This window comes from Pinus tabuliformis, chromosome 8, assembly GCF_031772625.1.
Source record: "Pinus tabuliformis cultivar Carrire ecotype Pingquan chromosome 8, CPIR1, whole genome shotgun sequence".
In the NCBI taxonomy this organism is placed as follows: domain Eukaryota; kingdom Viridiplantae; phylum Streptophyta; class Pinopsida; order Pinales; family Pinaceae; genus Pinus; species Pinus tabuliformis.
This window is the reverse complement of record NC_142294.1, coordinates 151,095,180-151,120,587: the sequence shown is the minus strand read 5'-3', so window position 1 is coordinate 151,120,587 and position 25,408 is coordinate 151,095,180. Positions and strand designations below refer to the sequence as shown.

The 25,408-nt window shown below is 36.8% G+C and overlaps 1 protein-coding gene across 2 annotated transcripts in view; it reads right to left on the bottom strand.

Moving 5' to 3' along the window:
- LOC149234573 (general transcription and DNA repair factor IIH helicase/translocase subunit XPB1-like) overlaps nt 1–25,408 on the bottom strand; it is a 217,791-nt gene that overhangs the window by 107,770 nt on the left and 84,613 nt on the right. For both annotated transcript variants that reach the window (XM_089371870.1, XM_089371869.1), the window contains exon 10: nt 6,442–6,529. In XM_089371870.1, coding sequence (XP_089227996.1) covers nt 6,442–6,529 — 88 coding nt within the window. The remainder of the gene's footprint in view (nt 1–6,441; nt 6,530–25,408) is intronic.

Below are 25,408 nucleotides of genomic sequence, written 5' to 3'. Positions count from 1 at the left end.
AGAGTTAGGTTATTTCAGGACAGAGGGGAATAAGGCAGAGGCAGAGGCCAGGACAGAGGAGTTACAGGAGCATAATAGCTAAAACAAGGAGCTGGCTCTGATACCATGTCAGGCCAGGAGTAACTCCAGTTTGGCAGAAAACTGATTCATCTTATTCCATCAGGCATGTTATTGTTATATACAAAAGGATGTGACAGTTCAATTCATCTTCTGATGACTGTCCACATTCCTGATTTAATTATTTACATGAATTCACCCAATTGTGAGGATTAGGTGTCAACACCCTAGAATAAGTAAAATATGAAACCCTAACTATTTGTTCCCCCTTATAAAACCCTATATCTTTATCTCTTAGGGTCTATAGATAGAATCCAGTGTATATGGTCAAACCCTAGCAAGGGTTGAATTGAGTAAACCCTAGGGCTTAAAAGTCAAAATCCCTAGGACTGATGTTTCCACTGAAAATAAAAACCCTATTTAGGGTCAGGTCATGAAATATCTAGGGTTTGTAACTAAAACCCTAATATTATGAATAAAATATATTAAATATAAATAATGATGATAATTGTAATAATGATTAGTTAATCAGTAATTAGTGTTGAAGAGACATGTCTAAATGGGACATGATTTTCCATGAAGAGGCACCTGCCTAGTATATAAGCAGGCTCCTCACTCTCATTTGTAGCATCATTCTCATTCATATATTTTAATATAAATTCTTGTATCTCAATGGAGATATTTATATTCCAATTCTTCTGGAGTATTTAACCTGAAGAACGAACTTTGTCCGTTCCACCTAAACTGACAAAAAATAACATCATGCTCTTATACATGTATATTTTGTATGGTTGTACCTGCTGATAAAAATTGCAGATACATGATTACATGAAAAAGATGTAAAGACAAAAGTAAAATCTCGTGCTTAAGGAAGACTTCATGATGGGCACGATGGAAAGAGGGAGTTGTAAGAATATTGTTGATACAAATAATGGAAAGAGGGAGTTGTTATGATTATATTGAAGATTCCACAATGATGATTGAAGATGGAGTTGTACCTCATTCTTACTTGAAGATGAAAAGTGCAAAGAAACTAATGACCTCTGAAAGAGGTTTGATGAGTTGGTGTAGCTTAGGATGAATAGCTCGTATGATGGTACTTAGGGTTGGTATCTTAGCAGGTAGCCTAGATGATACCTAAATCCCTGTTATGGTTAGTACCATGGCAGGTAATCTAGATGATACCAAGAAGCCATGTTAAGGTTGGTGTCTTGGCAGGTAGCATAGATGACACCTCGTGTCTTGGCAAGTAGCCTAGATGACACCTGGATCCTTGTTGAAATGGCACCTTGGCAAGTAGCATAGATAGTACCTAGATGGCTTGATCCCTTGGCAATTAGCATATATGATATCTAGATTTCTAACATTGTACATATTGTTTGTGATACTCTTCTTATGAGAACTTTTCAAAGTGAGTATTTTCCTTGTACCAGTTAAACAATTATGAATACCTCCCTAGTTAAGAGGGAGTGTTGGAAAATGTAACTAGTATTGGTCTTCATAATTATTGTTTGGTTCATGACATGATGTAATTCTTATATTTGTCAAAAAGAAGAAAAAGAAAAATATTGTAAAAGAGAATTTATTTTATTAAGCATGGGTTTCATGCTAGAGTCATTCGTCCAATAGGTCATTGCATGCCTATAGGATTGTCTTAAGTCAAAGTGTCATTGTCATTATGTAAAAGACCCTATTGGGCACTTGTATCAAAGAAAGAGAAATTATATTGTAATTAAAAGTATCTAGAAAGGTCCCAAGACCAAGTCGATCTGCATCCCTTAAAGTTGGCCTAGAGAATGGTAATGGAAGTTATTGGAAAGGGTATATAAAGGAGGAATTTCGACCTCCTTGGAGATACAGATCACACAAATGTTCTTATCTACAACTAACAAGAAGTGCGAAGATCCTTAGAGACTAGAAGAGCCATGCGAAGGGAGGAAGAGAAGTTGTAACATTTCGGAAGTCTGAATCTATCCATCTGCTACTCTCATGTGTGAGTGCCCTAATGTTTCTAGGGTTTCCTCGATCCCGAATAGCAGAGAATTATCTGGAAGAAGGTTTGTCGCTTGGGTCTTGGTAAAAGTATAGGGTCTTGTTTTGGGTCTTGGAAGTCTCCTTTGAATTTGATTCTATAAGAAGTTATCATGGGTTTTCCCCGTAGAGGGGTTTTGTCATGGCTTGAGCCTATTTCTAGTATCTATCTCTTTATGGTTGTGATCTTCATATTTTGGCATTTATTTGATGATGTGAACATAATCCTATTCAAGAAGAAGAATATCACAAGTAAATGTCATTTAATGGAAAAGAAAAAATTAAAAGGCTACCCTTGTCTATTTTCCAACATGGGTATCGGAATAAATTGAAGAAGGCAAGGAAATATCCCACAGATCTCATAATAAATGGGGCAATGGAAGATGAAATGCTCCTTAGTCTTAATATCTCAGAGATGGAGAAATTGGCAAATCATGTCTAATCGATCAATCTGGTGGTCAATCTTGGTATGCAATCTACAAAAATTGTAGTTGCTAAAACAACTAAACCTTTTTGTGTACCCCACCAAGGACCTCACTATTATGGTTGCTAATGTACAAAACATCAAAGAAGTACGAAGATATCATAAAGTCTCAATTCAAATACAAGAACTACAACTACAAACAGGACTCCACACTCTAATGCTCGAAGAAATGAATATGGTGCTAGGTGAGAAATGGTTGATGAAGATGGGAAATTATGCCACAAACCTTGAAGAACAATTCATGGAGTTTAACTAGCAAGGTCAACACTATAAATTATATGGCGTTGAACATTCCACTCTCAAGAAGAATCAATTACAATTAACAAAAAAGGGGCAAGAAAAACAATCAAGCACACAACAACAAAAGAAAGAGAGAGATATCACCAAGAAGCATAAAGCTTTCATGTTAAACAATCAAGGCACTACAAAATATGATGCAAACAATACAAAGGAACTTGAAGAATGATCACATCAACATGAAAATGTGTGAAAGGAGAGGAGCGCTCCATTAAAAACTATCATATATGCCTCCAATAATGAGAAATAATCACCAATATCATACCCTGAGGTTATGATATCTTCAAATCCATCAATAATCAACTCCAAACCATAGGAAAAATGGGCCAATGGGCTAGGCACCCTCCAATAAATGATATAACCATAAAGTGTGCCATCATCCAATCAAATACAACCCAATGTACTAGGAAACATCACCACCTAAGCAAAATGTGTGATTAAAGTTTAAACCCATCTAATCATGTTTCCCAATCAAATGAAGTGCTCATAACACATATAAGCAATAGCATCATCAAATGGAAATACATCAAACTGTCACTGGTGCTCTTGCAAAGCTCTAGGGGCATATACACGTACCTTTGCACTCTCCACTTCCCTCTGAACATCACACACCTAACCATTGAGTAGTTAGTTAGAATAAAAACACCATAAGGGTAATGCCATGGCAAGAGTGTGCGCCCATAAAATAACCCCTGCCTCTATAAGATTAGGGGTAAGAAGACCAATTCATGAATTTTGCCATGTTTGGATCAGAAAAACTGAACCATATTGCCTTGTTGTGTTTCCTACAATTACGAAACTTATAAATGAGCCAAAGCTTGAATGTAATGAGTACCTATAGAACATCTCGATGAAGGATCTAGAGGATGTAGAAGATTCTAGCAGTGACATTGATGAGCATTTACTTTGAATGATTTGAACTTTGAAGTTTTTAAAATTTTAGTAATTATTTGTATACTATCGCATAGCATAATATTTATTTATATCATGTTGATATCATAACTTTTATGCAACTGGAACCTTCGATCTTATATTATTTGATCGTAATGAGTATCTAGAGAGCATCTTGATCAAGGATCTAGAGGGAACAAAAAACTCTAGCATTGGCACTGATGAGTATTTTTTTTATGATTCACACTCTAAAGTTAGTAATTTTTTGATGCTATAACCTAAATTACAGGATCCGGCACAGGGGGGTTCAGGACCGGCAGATCCGGATCTGGATCCACATGGATTTGTGCAAGAAACGGCCACGTGGCAAATCGAGATTTGTAGGAAAAGGATCTTGCATGGTGGAAATGGGTCCCGTTTTGAGGAAACGAATCCCACAAAAGGGAAATGGATCTCGCAAGGAAATCTGATCCTGCCATGGATTTCAACCTAACTGCAATGCGATTTTTAGATTTTAGGTTTCATTTGGTGGTTAATATGATGAAATGGTCCCTGCTTGCATTATTCCACGAGTTTGTCGCTCACACCCTGCTCAATTTCAGACAGCAACAGACAGCAATTCGCAAGGCAGAACGAGAAAGCAACACGACCCCACTTAGTTGGACAAGATGAGACACTGATTTTTGTACTTACTATCATCATTTATGATATTATCCTTTTTGTATGGGGGGATGCAACATTTCAGTGTTCCAGTCTTCATATTTATAATATATCTAATGATTTAAGTTCTAATGTTGTGATTTACAAATGGATTTGATTTTTGAACTCTAAAAGTGTTTTTTTTTTAATTTAAAAAAAATTATTTATTTTTTTGTACTTGACGTATTTTTGCCGTATCGAAATCCTGAGTTTTCAAAAATCTAGCAGATCCGAATCCGGATCCCTATCTGTATCTGATTCCATATCCAAATCCTGGTAACTTAGGCTATAACATATATGACAGTTACCTATATTATGTTGAATTTTGAAATGTCTTTGTCATGAGGTTTATGAAATTGGGATCTTTGATCTTATATTATCTGATCAATAAATAAAGAACCAATATCTTTTCACATTTAAAGTATTTATCATTTTAGATTTTATAAGTTCTAGTTTTTAAACTATTTCATTGATATAATATATGCATGTTGATAATGATGACTATATGTAGATATATATCTGCAAGTATATATGGGTGCCTATTTGACATACCCTTCCAACCTGAAGAACCCGGTTTTTCCGTTTACTTCTTCTTTCCTATTGTCTGTTTTTCTATTGAAACTTATTCTACTGAAAGTAGCTTTACAAAGAAATTTCCTAAGTGCAATATAATTGTTCCATAACAGCGGACAGTTCTACAAGAAGCAGCTTCTTCTAGTCTTATTATTGACTATAATAGTGATGTCCTCTAGCAAAATCCATTGAATTTTTCAAGCTACTTTACCTTTACAGATTATAGAAAATAATCAATATTGCAAAACTGTTGCATAATAGATAGCTTATTACTGGCAGGCATTCATCACCCATAAAAGTAGATGTGTGCATGTTTATCTAACGAAGCTCAGTTAAAATGGGTGAGAGTAGAAAGCAGTATCTAGTCAGAGACAAATCTGAGGATGACGACTTCAGTCATAATTCAGTTGTTCTAAAAAGATCACTTATTCAAAATAAAAAGTGGAGTGCAACTGTGTGTCATGGATATATCTTGTTCCTTAAAGACCTCTCATATATAAATAATCAGATAAAGCATGATCCACTGTATTCATTGATATGCAAGTACACATGATCCTGAATTTCTTTTTCTACCATTCATCTTCTATAAGTTCAATGGTTCTAAGGTACTAATTTCATTTTAAAAATGACAAAAAAGAAGACTGCTGGGTTTCAATGGGGTAATCGATTCTTAAAGGAAACCAATGGAGAATGGTTGAGATATCCAAAATAAGATGCTAAGTCCATCTGGACTAATGAAATGAAACGAAGGATCTAGGCATTCCTTGGATAAACTTGAAATGAAGGCATTTAAATAGCTATCTATCTGAAAGCATATATAAGGTTTTAAACTTTCAAGTTAATCCATAGTCTTCATAATGACTCTGTAGTAAGGGAATGGTTTATTATTCCATTGCTGGAGTATTTCCAGCACAACATAGTTGTCTACTTGAGATATTTGGAAACATGTTTCTGTGAGATTAAAGATCACAAAGTTGATGGTGGCAAAATCTGTCTCTGTGGCCCACAGGACTATGATCTGGCTGCAAGCAGCAAGATGGTTGGGCTTATATTAACATGGAGACCTGGGTTCAAAACCACCCAACTGGGTGTGGATCAAGCCAGGTGCAAGTTCTGGATGACTTTGACAGAACAGATACACCCCTCATAGCATGGAAGCTTAGCCAAAGAGAATCTACAAGATGTATTTCTCAAGGTAAAAATAAAAAAATATATCTCTGTAAGATTTACTTGAATTTTGAGCATTGAAGAATATGCAACATTTTACTTGAATTTCAAACACTGAAACATGATTTATAATTCAAACTCCAACATGTTTATTTAAGCAAACTTGAACTTGGACTGATCATACTATAGCTCAATCTTCCAATAGTAACACTAGCAAAATAAGGCAAAGTCTAAAATCTTACCATTCCCAAACATCTTACTTAGACTTTTCTCCTGATATGGTCGTGGCTGTGCCTGAGGCTTCAACTCCACATTCAAATCAGGGTTAACCTGTTTGGCAATAAAGAATTAACTTTCAGCAAAGGCAAGATAGCTTAATGTTATATTGTTCTACTAACACCCATCAACTACATAGAAATATTACATAAGCAAATAGCATGGAAGATCAAATTGCTAAAGGGAGAAAAATCAGAAACACAATCTGAGAGATGGTAAATACTGATTGGAGCAAATCCTCATCTTTCAAGGAAATAGCTGACTGGGGATTAATTTATTGAGTCAACTCAACAAAGATCCTAAAGATCCAATATTACAGAAGTGATCAAATTAGTTTGTAAACCAAAGAGAATGAAGACCATGGGGCAGCAGGCTGCAGAAGGAACAAAAGAACTCAAAGAGATTGTATTCTTCTTCAGAAAAGATGAGAGCCCAGGCCCAGACGGGTGTCAATTGATTTTTTTCAAGATTTCTATAAGCACTTGGAAGATGGCATCGTAGCTGTAGCAGAGGAATAAAGAATGTCAGGCAAAGTGCTGGGAGTCACTAATTCTACAATTTTAGCTCTGATTCCAAAAAAGGATAACCCTGCCTCTTTAGATGACTTTAGACTAATCTATTTACACAGTTCAACATAAAAAACTATCTCTAATGTTATTGCAAGAAGACTTAAAACATTCCTCTCTAAATGTTATTTCTTTGGAGCCGTTTGGATTTTTAGAGCAAAGACAATTACAGTATGCAGTTGACCTTGCTCATGAAGGATTACATTCAATAAAGACCAAAACAATTCCCTCTACAGTAACCGAAATTGATTTGTCAAAGGCTTTTCATAGAGTAAATTGGCCTTTTTTCGGAGTCTATCTTGTTCACACTGGCTTTAGTCTAACTTTTATTGACTGGATTGAAGGATTCTTGAAAGTTGAAACCATCCTCTTTTGCTATCTTCATAAATTGCAGAGCCTCTAAGTGCTTTAAGCCTTCCAGGGGGCTCAAACAGGGATGGCCCATGTCTCTTTGTTCTTCCTACTCGCTTTGATGATTGACCTGTTGAAATTGTAACTAGTATCAGTCTTCATACTGTATATTTGTCATATGTTCAATTATTATTAAAGCATCTTATACATGATTGGGTCAAAAACAATGTCATGTCCCCATTTTTATTCTTCTTCATAGTACAGCGAGGGTGGATTTCCAAGATAGGGGATGGCCAAGTCAGTGGAGCAGGTTTATGTCATCCGGGGTCCCGATGGAGTTTTGAAGAGTTTTTATGGGATTTGATAGCATTCGCTTGGCATATTCCATCATCAGCACAGTTTGTCTTTCGTTCCATTCCATTCCGACAACTTTCAAAAAATCAGCATTATTATTGGGCATAACTTAACTAATTATGCTCGAGGTGGCGTTCCAAGGAGTTTAGTTGATGGAACACTTCAATGTAATAGCTCGTTGGAACCGGAATGAGAATATCTACATGATGGGAGTTTCAGTGACCTGAGCAGACATGGTGGCCAATTTACCATTTTCCCGCATTAAAAAGAATATTTTAATTTAAAAAAAGAGGGAAAAGTGCTCCATGATTAAAATAATAATAAAATAGCAGATTCTAGAGGGGTCCATCAGATCTATAAAAGAGGAAGAGGAGGCCAATGGAGGACATCTTGGTTTTGATATTGTTTCTTGTATGAGAGGTTGAGAACCCGGTTCTCTACTCCATTGCTAGCCCCAGGACAGAAAACCTTGGGCGATATAGAGAGATTGGGCAAGCCCCAATCTCCCCTTGGTGGATTCATTTAGAATCCATAGGTGTAGTGATTGTTTCTTTGTTTTAGTTTGGAGACCGGATGGTCATTCCCAACTATTGTATTGGCATCTATCTATATATAATAAAGCTAGATTTTGGTAGCTGCATTTCTCATTGTTCCTCGTGTTGTGATTTTTAATGAGACTTTATGCAATTCATAGATTTATGGTTTGGGTTTTACATGAAAATCTTCTTGTAAATGCATGATAATTTTATATGAAGTGCTTGTTCCAAAAATCTTTGATTTGGGACAATACAAACAAATTGTTTAAAGCATGGGTTTCATGCTCAAGAAAAAGAAAAATATTATATTTGAAAAATAAAGAAAATTTTATTTTTATTTTTGAGTCTGTAAGTCCACAAGATGACCAAGTCGGCCCTCCTTGAACAAGTTAGCCTACCCCTCCTAGTGGCACCCATTCGACCCTCCTAGACAGCTATATATAAAAAGATAAGTTCGACCTCTTTGAAGCTCATTCAATCATCATCACAACAAGAATCTTCTGCACCTAGCAAAGGAGAGAGAAGCCGAGTCAAAGGAGAGAGAAAGACAAGTCAAACCCAAGAAGAATCTTCCATCCTTGACCAAATCTTTGACTACTACAATTCGCACGTGTGGAGAACTGTCTCTGTGGAAGAGGCCAAAATTTTCTGAGGTTAGTTGCACGCTGAAATTCAGCCCTAGTTGCAGATCCAAACTTTTGAGCTTTGACCAGATTTGAAGCAAGTTTGACCAGAGTTGACTTTGACTTTCAAGGAGGCTTGGAGGAGGGTTTTGACTTGGTATCTTGGTGACAGTTTAGTATTGGTTCTTGACTTGGATATTTCTCATTTTGACTTGGTTCTATAATGAAAGGATTGTTGGGTTTTCCCCTTTGTGGGTTTCTCCCTGGTCATTGACCTAAAATTTGTTGTCTCTTGTTTCATTGTGATCTCTATTTTAAATGGTTGAACAGAAGTGTAATTGCTTGATGAAGAATAAGTAAAGACTAAAAGAACAATAATTTTCACAAGTAATTATCAAGAAAGAGAAATTAAGTGATTGCCTCTATTACACTTGGTTTCTCAACATGACCAGCATAATTGATGCTTATAAAAAAAATGGGAAATTCAAAGGAGTTCTAATTGAAAGAGGTCTGCCTATCTTTCATCTACTCTTTGTTGATAATGTTCTTTTTGGAGCAGGACCCATTAGAGAGGCAGGGTACTTAAATAAATCCCTAGAATTATACAGACTAGAAACTGGAATTGAAGTCAATATGAGAAAAACAATCATCTTCTTCTTTGGATTAAATGACAATCAAAAGAAGAGAATTAGTCAAAGCCTACCCTTCCAAGTCTTGCAATTTAGCAAAGGCCTTAAGTATCTGGGTATTGTCCTAAAAGAGAATTGATATGGATCCAAGGACTGTGACTGGTTGTATGAAAAAGTGAAGAAAAGGGTAAATGGGTGGTGCAATTGTTGGCCATCCAAAGGAGGCAGTTTAATAAAATTGTAGAGGCAATGCATGGTTGGGGTTTTAAAAACATTCTTTTGGGAAAGCCCTTGCAGCTACGCTACGAGTCTATTGAGAGTCTGTGGAGAAAAGGTAATTGGGTTGTGCAATTGTTGGCTATCCGGAGGAGGCAAATAAAATTAGCTCTTGAAGTCACCCTAGTGTATTGGCACTTCTTGGACTACATTCTTATGGGTATACTGGATAAAATTCTATGGAAATGCTTAAATTTTCTTTGGAAATGAAAGTCTGAAAAATGGATCCCACTGGTACAATGGCAGAGATTAAAAAAACCCAAGGCAATGGCTTAAACAGTGGCAACATTTGTGTGCAACAGCTCCCTCTACAAGATCAATGACACCAAATCATAAGCTAGGCAAGTACATAAGATCTCCAGTCATAAGCAGGCCATGGAAGATGGTTTCAATGGACCTCCTTAGATGATTACTAACAAGTAGTAGGGGAAAATTGGCAATGGCCACCTTATGGCATTGGTGGATGGCTTCAGCAAAACGGTTGTCACACAATACACTGATATGCAAGATTTTGATTTAGCATAATAAGGAGCAGAATTGTTCTTTGAAAAAGTTTGGATGCATTTTGGTCCTATTGTCACCTAAGATGTACACATAAGTGTGGGAAAAATTTCCAACCCCACAAGGTATAAACTTTAAGGCGCAATGCTCAGAGCAAGGGTTGTCACCTATTTCCTACTCACTTCGTTTAAGCTCACTCCTAGGTAAGCTAAGGGGGGTAGTCCCTAAAGATGGTTAGTGAAGGAAAACTTGTTGAAACAAGTTCTCAGAAACTAAGGGCAAGGCAATCACTTCTAAGTAACTTGAATTTAAGGATGATTTAGCAAGTGTGAAGATTATTAATGAGCAATGTAAGAGATCAATTCGATTAAGATTAATATGACAATAACAAGATAACAGTGATAAACCAGTTCCTTAAAACAATGATCAATAAAGAAATAACACTTGCAAAATGGAATGATACTTCAAGTCACAACGATAAGTGGGTGAATGAACCATCTTGGCATTTTTGCTATAACTTTTCTTCTAGGATGTTCCAGAACGTGAAACTTGGAGCATACATACAGAAGGTCTTCATGTACCTATGGTTAAAATTTCAAAACTTGGTTCGCTATAATTTCATAAATATGGTCTAAGGAGATTAGGTTTCATGAATGTTCATCAAACATGTCATCTTGACATTTTCATTATAACTTTTCTTCTGGGACGTTTCAGGTCGTGAAACTCGGAGGATACAAATAGAAGATCTTCATGTACCTATGGTTAAAATTTCAGACCTTGGTTCACTATACTTTTGGATATATGCTCGAAGGAATTTAGGCTTCTTGAGTGCTCCTAAATTCTTCTTCAAACAAGTCAACCTGGCATTTTTGCTCTAACTTTCTTTCTGTTATGTTTTAGACTACGAAATTTGGAAGAGGCAGAGAACAGATCCCAAGGTACCTATGGTACAAATTTTACACGTTTTTTCATTATAATTTTGAAGATATGGTCTGAAGAAGTTAGGCTTCTTGAATGCTCATAAAATCTACTTCAAACAAGTCAACTTGCTATTTTCGCTATAACTTTATTTTTGTGATGTTTTATATCGTGAAATCTGGAAAAGACAGAAAAGAGATCTCAAGATAACTATGGTAGAAATTCCAGACGTTGTTTCACTACAAATTTGGAGATATGATCTAAGGATATTAGTGTTCCTAACTACTCTTGAAACATGCTTCAAAATTCAAATCATAGTATTCAAAACAGGAACCGATGACTGGACCAGTCCACCTATCAAACCGATTTTCGAACCAGAACCGCAAAAGCCGGATTGGTCAAATCTCAATGAACCAGTCTTTAAGAAAATACATGAAATAATTAATTTTTAATGAAAAAAACTACTTTTAATATTTAAAACCATGATTCCAAATCAATATAGACAAAATATACGAAGTTTTCTAAGCTATATACAATGTAAAAGTGAATATATCAAAATGGCACTGAGTGCAATACATATCAACATCAAAATACATGATTAATGAGGCCCTAAACGGCCTCTAGAATCCAAAAACAATGCTACAATTTATGGGGCCACTGGCCTACAACAAGTCTATAGATCAGTGATCAACATGATCACTCCTCATTATGATCAAACTCATCACCACTACTAGACATGGGATCATCAACATGAGCTACATAAACATCACTTGGATCAGAGTCTAAGGACTCCTCAAACTCCTTTGCAACCACAGTAGTAGTAGCAGCAGCAAAACTAAACATCAAAACTACAAATCATTGATCAACATGATCGCTCATGAAACACATCATTGATTCTGCACTACTAGAAATGGGATCAACAACAAGAGCCACATAAACATCATCTAACTCATAGTCTTCAGACTTGGATTGCTCAACCTTATAATATGGCAGAAATTCAAAAAGTTTAACATGCCTAACCAATGATTTTGGTTTGAGTGAAGGATTCATCTCCTCGACCTTATAATATGGTATAAAAAGCTTAGCATGCCTAACTAATTGTTTTCCTTTGAGTGAAGGGTATTGTTGTCCCTCAAATTGTACAGGGACCGCAACAACAACTCAGGGCAGGGGTTGTCACTCTGATCCCTGCCCACTCCATTCTAGTTGTCTCCCAACAGCAAGCTATGGGGGGTAGACCCTATGGAAATGAGAGAAAGAAAGACAAGTTGGGAACGCCAACTTATCTAAGAGACACAGTTGAGTGGCCTAGCTACTTGGTTTAATTTAGCAAGATTTAAAGATTCGATTAGATTTAAAAATGAGATTAGTGCCTTATGGAGTCAAAATCCTTGCTTATTATAAATCAAGACCAAGTAACCAGATCGACAACTGCTGCTTAAATGACCAACTTACCTATATGATATGTGTTGTCGCACAAAGTGTCTAGACACCGCGACAATGCTCAGAGTAAGGGTTGTCACTCTAATCCTTACTCACTTCGTTTAGACTCTCTCCTAGACAAGTCAAGGGGGGTAGTCCCTAAGGTGAATGAATGAGAATAGCCTGTGAAACACAAGCTCTAGGAGACTTAAAGATGGACAACTTGACGAGTGTAAACGAGTCCTAGTTAACTGAGATGGATAGATCTAATAAAATAAGACACAACCATAAAATAAAAATGATTTTAGACCAGTGCCTTATGTTCAATTAACCAAAACTAAATAAAAAACAAGTTACACAGAGCAATTTATAATGTGGCAAAGCGACGATCATGAACAATTAAATGTGAATGCTCAAAACTTTATCATGCAAGAGTTTCTAGCAATTAAATCCCAGATCTAGAAGAATTTATCTTTCTCCTATAGGCAATATAATTTTCAAAACATTAATCGCACTTGCCAATAGAGAAATCAATACCACAAAAATTAAAATTTTACACTTAACACCAATGACACCAAGGAACTTTAAATTTGAATGTTAATTATCCCTTAGGCAATCAATTTAATGTGGTAAATGAAGAAATTAAATTTTTAATGTGACAAAAGTAAATCAAAAAGGTTAATAAATTGAAATTTTAATGGGCCATAGGCCACATTAAAAATTTTAATGTGAAAGCGCAAATCCTCTTTTGATCTAATTCTTTTAGGAATTTTAAAGTCACATAAATGAAATTTTTTAATTTTTAGATTTTTTTAATGCTTTTTGAAATTTTTTAGATTTTTATTTTTTTTTAAACAAAATCAAAATAATGAAAGAATAAAAAAAAAAACAAATTCATAAAAATAAATTAATTAATTAATTAAATTATAAGAAAAAGAATCAAATCGAAATTAAACAAATCAAAAAGTAAAGAAAAATAAAATTGAATAAATTTAAAAATTTAAGAAACCTAAACTAAACTAAAGTAAATAAGAGAAATTCAAAACAAAACAAAAAAACCTAAACCTAATGCATAACGTAAAGACACAAAATAAAATCAAAAAAAAAATCGAATGTTTGTTGTGTTGAGTATGCAGGTTTGGGTCGACGGCGGAGGAAGATAGAGCTTCGAGGGAGAGGAGTTGCGGGATGACCAGAAGGCGAAGAATGGACAGCATATGGAGACAGAGATATGCAGGTTGAAGGAGAAGGCAGAGGTAAAAACGCAAGCAGGGATGAGGAGAAAGGAAGCGCACAGGTCTGCGAGGAGGAGGGTTTGGGCAGAGGTAAAAGAAATCTGTGGGAGGAAAAGGAGGAAGGGACAAGGATCGAGGAGCGACAAGGGAGCTTGTTTGCAAGTCAAAGCAGAGGGAGGAATAGCAATGAAAGGGCTAGATGCGAGTTAGGCCAGCCGGCAAGGAAGAATGGGAAAGTTGGCAGCAACAGAAAGGAGGGTTGCGGACAGGCAACAAGGGGATAGAGTAAACAAGGAGCCACGGATGAAATGAAACTCGAGGAAGGAGTTGCGAGTGAGGGTGAAATGCAAAGGAAGAAAACGCAGGTACAACAGCTAGGGAGCAGAGGAGAGGAAAGTCGAAAAAATGTGGGCAGCAACAGAAAAACGCAGACAGAGAAAGGAATGAACCCAAAAATGCAGGTAGAGAGGATCAAAAATTTTCCAAAAAGGAGAAAACGCAGCAAAAAGCAGAAGAGAGAGGCTCAATACGGCAGCAGACAGGAGAAAAATGGTAGCCAAAAACCTAAGAAAATTTCCCAGAAATTTCTGATTAAAATGATATATTCTTCTGCTTAAAATTTTCTTTCACAAAACTTATGAAATCCTCAGAAAATTTGAAACCCTTCAAAATGTAAAATCTTTTGAACAATGTCGCAAAATGGTATTGAGGCCAGACCTTACCCTCCAGGGCCTAGATCTAGCTTCAAATTAAACTTCTCTTTCAGATTTGCAACTTGTACCTGCGAAAAACGAAAACAAAAACACCCAGAACCCAAATATACAAAAATAAATAAAACCCAGAAACCCAAGTCAGAAAACCAAAAAATTACAGATCTATGCACAAGAATGGTAGATCTATCAGATCTGAGGAGTGTGAGTCCAACTCCGCTCCCAGATTTGATAATCTAAGGCTCTCAACAATCAGATCTATCAATTTCCCACACAAAAATTAAATTTTTAAATTTTAAAGGAGTTGCTTAACTCAAAACTCTTCGTATATCACCACTAAAATCTTATGGAAAGCTAAGAGCTAATTTAGTTGGGCTCTTCAGAAAACACAGATCGGGAGTTGGTTGGTCCAACTGAAAACGTTCATAAATGCCCGAGGATCTAAAAATCAAGATTTCCCTGCAAAACTCAACCTAGCCATTAAAAATAGAGCGAGAAAATAATAATAAAACTTAGACAAATAGAGATATCATCTATTACATTCAAAATTTAAATTATTATTCAAACCCCAGCAACTGAGCAAGATACTTGTGCTCAAATCACTCTTCAGAAGCTATCATCAATGGCTTTAAAATAATTATGCATGAAAATAAAACATCTTACAGTGTTCCCATGAAGAGTAACACCAGCAGAAATTAACCCCAAAGTCTTTTTTTATTATCCAGAAAAAGATTACACAAGAGCTTTTTGCTTATAGCACACGACTCAGAGATCGGATGAATCAACTGACAAATGACCTCCTATTTAAAGATAAATCCTCCAACAGCTAGTTCGAGTGATCCTCGTCAAAACAATTTCAATCGTTGATGAAGATTAAAATTTCTTTTAATCTCATCCATCGAAGTATTTAAATATTTGGGGAAATTCGAAATTTTTAATTAAATGCATTTTAATTAACTCAAAAATAAAATAAAAAATTGAGTTAATTTCCCCAAAAATTTGACTTTGACTTAACCCCCAAGGATCAAAGGTTTAAAATTTAGCAAAATTATTAATTTAACTTAGTCCCGAACCTTTTAAAATTTAATTTTAAGGACCAACGAATTTTGCCTTTGGAGAATTTAAATTTACCTAGGACCTAGAATTAATTAAATTTCTGACTTAGGATTTTAATTAATTTTTTGCCAGAAAATTTAATTAATTAATCTATGAGGGGATAAGTTATTTTTCCAACCCTCAAGATTCTTTACATCATGATTTTCATATCTTTTACATCATAAGGGGGGGAACCAATTTGTAATAGACCCTCACAGACTACCCATTTCTGCGACACAAATATAATCCAGCAGACCAAGCAATTTGTAATAAAATAACCTAACCAAATAGTTAGGATTATTCCCAAATCAATTTTACATAGACTCGATCTAGAACACTAGGACTCGCTTAAGATCCGAGCGACAAAATCCATTCCAGCTTTGGGGTAAGACAGGAGGAAAACTCTGTCGGTCATCTGAAAATGGATCGGTGAGACAAAAAACTTCCCAGAATGCAAGTCGTCACTAAAAAAATAGGTTTACCTAGGTTGTTACATACATGACACAGATCTGCTAAGATTATTTACATTATATACATGCAAAATGGGTTTACATTATAACATCTTGGAAATCAGGTTAATGATGATAGCTGAACAACACAGGCACATCGATCAGGTGCTATCCTTTTTCCTTAAAAATGGGTTGTACTGCTATGGGTCGTTGACACGTAGTGGTCAACAAGATGCAAGTCCTAGAAACTAGGTATAATGCATGGATCTTGGTTAATTTTAAGTTATATGCCTATTCTAAATGGAAACTCCCTCTTAACAATTTTGAGACCAGTCTTTAGAGTAGGTTGTGGGATGGAAGCCAACGAGAAGCAAGCAGAGGCTTGATTAACGATACCTCCTCCTATGTTCCAACCACCCAGTGCCTTCGACATTGCAGAGACTGTGGCTCTGACAACTGCAAGGTCATTGTGTTAACCACTAAAAAGGGTTGAAACCCTCAAGCTCGATGAGAAATGGTTGTCCTAGGAATCTATAAAACAAGCTTATGCTTGGAAATAAATTATTAATGCAAATTAAGCCTAGAATGTTTATGCAAAGATGATGAGTGAAATTCTTAGTTAAGATTGCTTAAGGTTTAAGGACTTAAGTTATGATATTTCTTTAAAGACAAGAGTACTTGTAAATCAAATGCAATCTTACAACCAAGAAAGTACCAATTAACTTCGTACCAATGTCAAATCCACAAGATACCAATTACCCAAAATATTCAATCAACAATCTTATGCCATGATTAAGATCCTAGACAATGCCAATAATGAAAAGATGCTCAATTAAAACTTAAGATGTTGATTTCTCAAGATAAACAATAAGATTACCAAAGCTTCTTAAGCTGACAAACTTAGAGCACTTATTCACAAATGTCAATTAGATCTTAATCCCAAAGTGACTTAGCTTATTAATAAGATTAGAAAATAGATGTATTGAGTGTTTTAGTGTCAAGTTAACAAATTCTCAAATCTAACACAAAACAAGCAATTGTTAGAACTTAACAACACAAACCACCATGAAAAAGCTACTTATGATGAAGTTAGGACAGCAGTGATAAAATCACTTCAAATCTAGGCAACAAGCATATATGAACCAAAAATGAGCAATAAGATACCTAACAGCTTGCCAATGTAAAACACAAGTTAATCATCCTTCTTATGATGATTTACTCGTCGTTATATCAGATCTAAAATACTTATTACAGCAGTAAGAAAAGTAAATCAACAGTGAGTTATTAGTGCAATAATTTGTGCCCAAATGTTAGAGCATAGTTATCAGAACTAGACCGATCACTGAACTGGTAGACTGCCCGACCGAGCATCAATCTCAACCATAAAGAAACTGGTAAAAAAACTGGACCAAAAAACTAGTCGACCAAAAACACATAAAATATTCAAATTTTAAAGAAAAACATATATATTCATGTGCATCCATATGAATCCAAACCATTTATACACAAATAAGCAAAAGTTCTCATTTATATAGCATGTAAGGGTGCACATAACCAAAATAGCATCGAGTGCAATCCATCTCTAAACCGAAAATACATCAACAAACAAGCTCCACATGGCCTCTAGCATCCAAAAAAAAATTATGCTACAACAAATACCTACATATCATCAAAATCATTTTCTATATTGGGATCTTTGTCATCAATATCACCCTCTAAGCATTAAAATAAGATAGAAAATTCGTAGAATGTCAAGTCAAGATTTTGTTTGAGTGATGGGTATTTTTTTTAGTATGCTCATGAGAGAGGAGTTCAACAACCAATGCCACTAACATCAAGGTACATAGAGGGTTTGGTGCTCTTGATTAACTACTAGTTCCATACCCTCGTACATGAGAAAATCCAATGTAGCATTGCAATCCCCCCAATCCTAAAACCCAGTAAAACTGTTAAGTCTACTGGATTTTGAGTGAGATCTAAAATCCTACGTTCTCCATATGAAGTCCAATGAGGTCAAAACCACTCTCAAACATCCTGAGTCATTTCATGGTAATGTTAAAAATTTAAGTAGGGCCATATGCTTGAATATTAGGCACCTATTATGGGCTAGTGCCCAGCTAAGATAAACATTCAAAGAAAAAAATCGAAATAGGACCCACTTGCTACATTCTATGTGGCTTTACTGTACCGAATCAGACAAAAACGATTCAAGTCACCGGTTTTTGCCTCAAAACAGTCAGACCAATCTGAACCGACCAGCCCGATTTGGTCCTTATAACACTGTGCTAGAGTGACCTTGCCAAACTTTAAAAAAAAAATTAGCCCTTCAAGATGTAATATTCAGAAAACATCATATCTGATTTCACAGTTATGCAGAGATATTCTAGCAAGCTAACAAGTAGAGATCTAGACTAGATATTCAATGCCCAAGTGGCCAAAAATTAGGAAAATTTTATTATGCAATTGTTTAGTATGTTTAGACCACATAGATGTGATTTTAGGGCTTTTAATTCACTGTTATGAATAATTTATCAAAGTTGTAGCAAAACAGTGAGAAAATGAGAGTTTAGACAGTCAAACCCTTAGGCCTTAAGCCTTGACGCCTAGAGCCCAACTTGCCAAAATTTCTCCTATGTACTTGGCACCTGAAACACCAACTTAGAGCCAATTTCCCTGCAAAATACACCAAGAATCAATCTAGGAAATTTTAGAGGATAACCAAGGGTGAAGGGGAGGAAAACTAAGACCAAGAAAGGCTAGAAAGAGGGCCAAAAGAGAAGGGAGAAGGCCTCAATAGGCCTGCGGCTAGAGAGGGAGGCCTACGTAGGGCAAAAGAAGGCCTTGTAGGCCTGCCGCAAGCCCTAAGAGGGTTGCAGCTTAAGGGAAGAGGGGGTCAAGAATGAGGGAGGGCCCAAAAGGGGCCCCAACAAGGAGACGGAGGGAAGGAGAGGGAATGGGGAGGACGACGGAGGCTGAGGAGGGAGGAGGAGAGGTTGATGATGAGGAAGGAGGCTGAGCGGAAGGGATGAAGAGCAACGGAGGAGGCCGAGAGGGAAGGAAATGCATGCGACAAGCCTACGAAGGGAGGTCGAGGGCCTTAAGACATGCAACTAGGCCTATAAAGGCCAAAAACATTCACGGCAGGGGATAGGAGGGCAGGCTAAGGCCCATAGGGCCTGCGGCTAGGGCCTGGAAAGGCCTGAAAGGCTGGCGCTAAGGCCACAAAGGTTGACACAAGGCTAGGAGAGGTTGGATTCGGGCCTGGGAGCCCTGAAAATTGAAAACCCTTGCTCCAAAAAATTTTATTTGCTTCAAAACTGAATTTCACTGCAAATTCTTCAATGGTTGGCCCTACTAAAATTTTAGAGGTTAGATCTTACCCTCAAGGACCTAGATCTAGCTCTATTCGAACTCTTCTTGCTCGATCACACCTGCAAAAATTAATTTACAAATTCCCAAAACCCCTATATATACAAAAATTCTCAAAACCACAAAACTCCAATTTGAAAAAATATTTTCAAATATACAAGGCTTTTGAAATAAATTTTGAGAAATAAATTTTTAGAAATTTTTTGATAAATGGCTAAGTGTATTTCTAAGAATTAATGCAAGCTACAACCTTAGCGAAATTAAATAAACCATATAAATATTCAGAGTCCAAACAAGGTCAGCCTACGTCCATAGTTTGTGAACTTGGAGCCCAAGGACTGGGAAACCTGCAAACACTATATATTTTCTTCAAGAAAGCTTGTTAGACATATGGCGAATCAGATCACCTAAGATAAACCCAAAATCTACCAATAGAATGATCTTATCTCCATCTAATGAAAAAAAACTTTAAAAAAATATACAAGCACGATATAGGAATGCTCCTACTCAGCATGTACCACAAATCAATAGACAATAAACACCATGAATTGCACCCCAAAGTCTTTATTATGATTCAAATAATGTTCCCAGCGGGACAATAGCATTACATCAGTTTTTCTGTAAAATTTCCTTAGCCAAACATCTGATGATTTGAGACTCAAATGACTCCTAATATATAGATAAATCCTCCAAGTGGAAAAATAACGGCAAGTTGGCTTGATCCTCGTCAAAATAATCTCGGTCGTCGATAAATCTTTGATCAACTTTTAATCTCTGCCATTGAAATAAATTTTTGGGGGGAATTTTGTAATTTCTCATTTAACCCATTTTTATTAGCTCAAAATTAATTATTTTGAGCTAATTTCTTCAAACACAATGACTTTGACTCAACCACCAAGGTCCAAGGGTCCAATTTTTCTTGAAATTTCCAATATTCCCTTGGTGGGGGACCTCCAAAAATTAATTTCTTTGAGACCCACAAGTTTTTTCACTTGGAGAATTTAATTTCTTTAGACATTTAATTTTGACCCTAATTAATTAAATTTCTAGCTTAAGATTTTAATTTATAATTGACACTTGAGGGGATTAATAACTTTTTCCACCCTCTAATATTTTATCCATGGTGTCTAAGTATGAGGGACCATGCACTAAAATATTTTTACATAAGATTTTACAATTCAACCTTCAAAGGGGAAACACCCGTCTAGTATAAACCCTCAAATTACACACCTAATTCTGAGACACGATATGATCTAGTAGACCAAGTGATTTGTAATAAAATAATTTAGTTAATTAGCTTAAATTATTCCCAAACCACTTTTACATAAGACTCGACTAGAACACTAGGACTCACCTAAGACTTTGACAAAGAATTCCACCCTAGCTTTGGGGTGAGGTTGGAAAGAAAAACTTTGTCGACCATCCGCGTTTAGAAACACAAACAAATCAGTGAGAGGAAAAATCTCCTAGGATAAAACTTTCGCCAAAATAATAGACTTACCTAAGTTATTACATACACACACAGTCTAACTAGTATCATTTACATTATAATTTTGTAGAATGGGTTTTCAACGACTCAATAAACTAATGGTTGATGATCTAATCCTTCTAAAAAAAGTTGGCATATCTACTTCCTTGTAACTTTGACAAAAAATGTGCAACAGGTACATTTTTGTTAAGGCCACGGTAGAGGAGTGAAACAAGCAATACCACCAACATCAACGAAGTTCAAGAATCAATGCCACCAACATCAAGGTACTTAAAGGGCTTCATGCTCTTGATCAAAAGCCAATCTCATACCCTCACGCATGACCAAATCATTTGGAAAAATTGTAAACCCTAAATCTTGAAATCCTGAAAACCATTAAGTCTGTTGGATTTTGAGTGATATGAATATCTAAAAATCTAGTTTCTCCATATGAAATCCAACGAGGTTGAAACCACTCTCAAACATCCCGAGTCCTTTCATGGTAATGTTAAAAATTTAAGTAAAAGGATGAAAATGAAAGATAAAGGAAATGTCACTTTTACTTTAAGAATTTAGCATTACCAATGATTTCCACGTTGCTAGGGTTGAGAATCGAGAAATGTGAGGCAAATGAGAGGCGAGACGTCCTTTTAAAAGCATGGAGGGCCTATTTTTGGAGGGAAATAACACCTAGTTTCCCTCAAAACCACTTAGAAAAGCCAAAAAACAGCTCACATGGGGTCCACAGCCAAGCTGCCAATAAACTAGTTTCTCTACCGGTTCGGTCCCTCCAGGCAATGAATCGATGATTTGACCGGTTTCCAATTCGAACTAACCAGTTTTGAACACTATGCTTCAAATAGGTCAATTTGGCATTTTTTCTATAACTTTCTTTCTGAGTTGTTTCAGACTGTGAAATTTGGATGAGACAAGAAAGAAATCTCTAGATACATGTGGTAGAAATTTCTGAACTAGATTTGCAAAATTGGATGTGTGGCATGTTGCGCAAATTCGTCCTTGGGAACAAGCCAAAAGCAACAAGTTTTGGGAGAAGTAGACTTGACGAAGAAGAAGCAACAAGTAGACCTGGTGAAGGCAGAAGCAACTAGCAGACCTAGAAAAGGAAGTAGCAACAAGCAAACTTGGTGAAAGAATAAGCAACTCACAGACATTGTGAAGAAGCAAGGAAACTCAGTCAAATACATTGGTGCCTACGAATATTTGCAGAGGGGATTGGTGCCTCCTATAGGTTGGTGCCTATAAAGCAACAAAGGATATTGGTGTCTCTTGTAGGTTGATGCCTACAAAACAACAAAGGAGATCAGGTGTCCTGTAGATCGGTGCCTACAGATCAATGTAATAGTAGGTTGGTGCTTGTGAGATCTTTCATATAAAGAAGTTTTGTGTTTTTCTCTCTTAAGGGTCCCATGCATATATTGTGTTACTTGTTCAGTTTATGAAAATGATGTTTAATTATGTTTGACTGGTTTTAATAAGTAAAAATTTTCATTATATTGATTCCCCTGCCACCCCCTCCCACTCTTAGTTTAATTGTGCAATCCAACACTTTTGACATGGACAGGTACAGATCGAGTGATTAGGAGGAGAGAAGGGAACTTAATATGTTGAAGGGCCAACCCGTACGAGCATGGGTTCAAGACAATGACAACTTGTGCGAGTTGTGGCACAGGTAAATGTTACATTTGCATCACTGGACATTACCTATACGATGGGAGATAGTCACTGGTCTTCTAGAGTTTAATGTAGAGCAACAAGGTGTTTGCAAAGGGTATGTACTTGGCAAGTATGCCAAGTCTACTTTACCAAGCAATGATTCTAGGTCCAAACCATTGTTGGATCTAGTAAATCTTAACGTGTGTAGTCTTATATCAGTAGGGTCCTAGAGTGGGTACAACTATTATATGACCTTTATAAATGATTGTTCTAGGAGGACATGGATCTGCTTCATGAAGACCAAGTATGAGGCCATAAGATGGTTTTAGGAGTTCAAAGCTCTTGGGGCGTACCAAACAAGGAGGATGATCAAAGTCCTTGGATCGAATGATGAGGGTGACTATACCTCTAATGAGTTCAAGGACTTTTGTAGAGAGGCGGGCATCAGCAATGAGTTGACAGTTCCTTACAACCCGCAATAGAATGGTGTTGCTAAGAGGAGAGATAGGGCCATCATCGGAGCTGCTAAAGTCATGATTCATGATGAGGATACACCTATGTTCCTATGGGTAAAAGCATGTAATACAACAGTCTATATTCAAAACAAGAGTCCTTACAAGGTCTTGGGAGAGAAGACTCCTGAAGAGGTCTTGACGAGAGTGAAACTGAAGTAAGGGGATTTCTATATCTTCGAGTATCTAGTGTATATCCATGCACCATTCTATATCTTCGAGTATCTAGTGTATATCCATGTACCATTCTATATCTTCGAGTATCTAGTGTATATCCATGTACCATCAGCGAAGATAACAAAGTTGGAGCCCTCGAGATCGAAGGGCATTTTTGTTCGTTATAATGAGACTTTTAAGGCACACAGGGTGTCACGGGGGAACATTGTGGTGAGCAAGGATGTTAGATTGGAGGAGCATAAAGCCTTGAGGAAGTCACATGATACATTACCAACAATGGCAACTAATCAGGAGCGAGAAGCTTTAAAGGTTGAGGAGAAGCTAGCAGCACCAGTAGTAGGTACTCAGTCTTCAGGTCAAGAGGAAGAGCGAGATGCACCTTCTACTTCTTCTAGGGGGCTAATGTTGAAATTTTCCTGCACTATCTAGTTTATTTCACCTACTTGTTTAATTACTGAACAAGTTATTTAACCATATAAATACCAAAATAAACACGATGCAGTGTCAACCATCTACAGATCATCAACTGAAAGAAATAGACAAACACACAAGGTACACCGTTATTTTTGGACAATGGTCCCCGGAAAAACCCAACTTGGGAAAATCGGTGTAGCTATTCTAAAGGTTTTATTATTAAGCAGCTTTTCTTTAGTACAACTGGTGCCAAACTGGGTCACCCGACAGAGATATCTATCTGGCAGTAATACTTCTCTTCCAAAGCAGATATTCTGAAAGTCTACTCCACGAAACTCTCTCCAGCACCTCTCTGAGGCTCTGCGTCAGCCCTCCTGGCCTCTGCGTCAGCCTCCCGATGCACTGCGCAACCTTTTTGGCCCTCTGTGTCACTTCTGCAGCCTCTGCGTCACTCACGCAGACCCTCTAGCCCTCTGTGCAGTCACTCTGGCCCTCTGCGTAGCTTCTACTGGTTGTGCGTCTCTGCCTCTGCGCTAGTCTTCCGACACTATCTTTTCCTCTCTGCTATCATGCTATGCACTCATTGCCCCTCGCTGCAACTCTGATCACTGGTTTGATTTCTCTTAGCAAACCCCATTCGAGAAAATCGAACTGACTAATCAATCTGGTGTGTCTCCAACTGACCCTCAAGCCTCCTCTTATACTTTTTCTGTTGAGTCTTCAACAGCCGATATTACATCTCTAATCAACGGCGAAGATTTGATTTGGCTTGATCCATGTCATTTAGAACCTTCTAACCCAATTTTATATTAATACCCATTAATATTTTTATTTTCCTAAGTTTAGACTTAGGAACCCATTAAAAATATTAATTATTTTAATATCTCTCTCACCGGGTAGAATTCCCCAAACCATTTCTGGTTCTTGGAGATCTCATGTGCTTTAGCCTCTCCACCAATTTTCATGGCTAGAGCACATCTGATGCTACCCCAAATCAACAACTAATATAGCTTGAGTAAACATTGAGAGATGCTCAAAAGAGCATGAGGACACTCCTAGAAGCATTTTCAAGGAGAGCAGACCATCAAGACAATTTCCTAGTTATATGGCACTAATAAGTGACATAATTGACTGTAAGGAGGCAGCAGGTTAGCAAGTTTGGACAAGTGGCATGGTGCAAGAGTATGCCTTCATCATGAAGAATGATGTGTGGTACATTGTGCCGAGGCCAGAAGGGAAATCCATGGTCAATTCAACATGGATCTTCAAGATTAAACATACTGCAAATGACAACATCGAGAAGTACAAGGCTAGTTTCATGGCAAGAGGGTTCTTCCAGAAGAAGGGATTGGATTATCAAGAAACATTTTCTCCAGTCATCAAGTATACTTCTATCAAGGTTGATATATCTATTGCTTCAAAGATGAAGTGGAGGATAACATCATATGGATGTGAAGACAACCTTCCTTAACGGGGTTATTGAGGAGGTGTACATCAAGCAGCCACAATATTTGAGGTGGGCAAGAGAGTCACATGTGTGTAGGTTGAAGAAAGCACTATATGGACTCAAGCAAGCACCTATAGCATAGTACTTAAAAATTGATGGGTATCTGCTAGGTATGGGCTTCACCAAGAGTGAGGCAAATCCCAACTT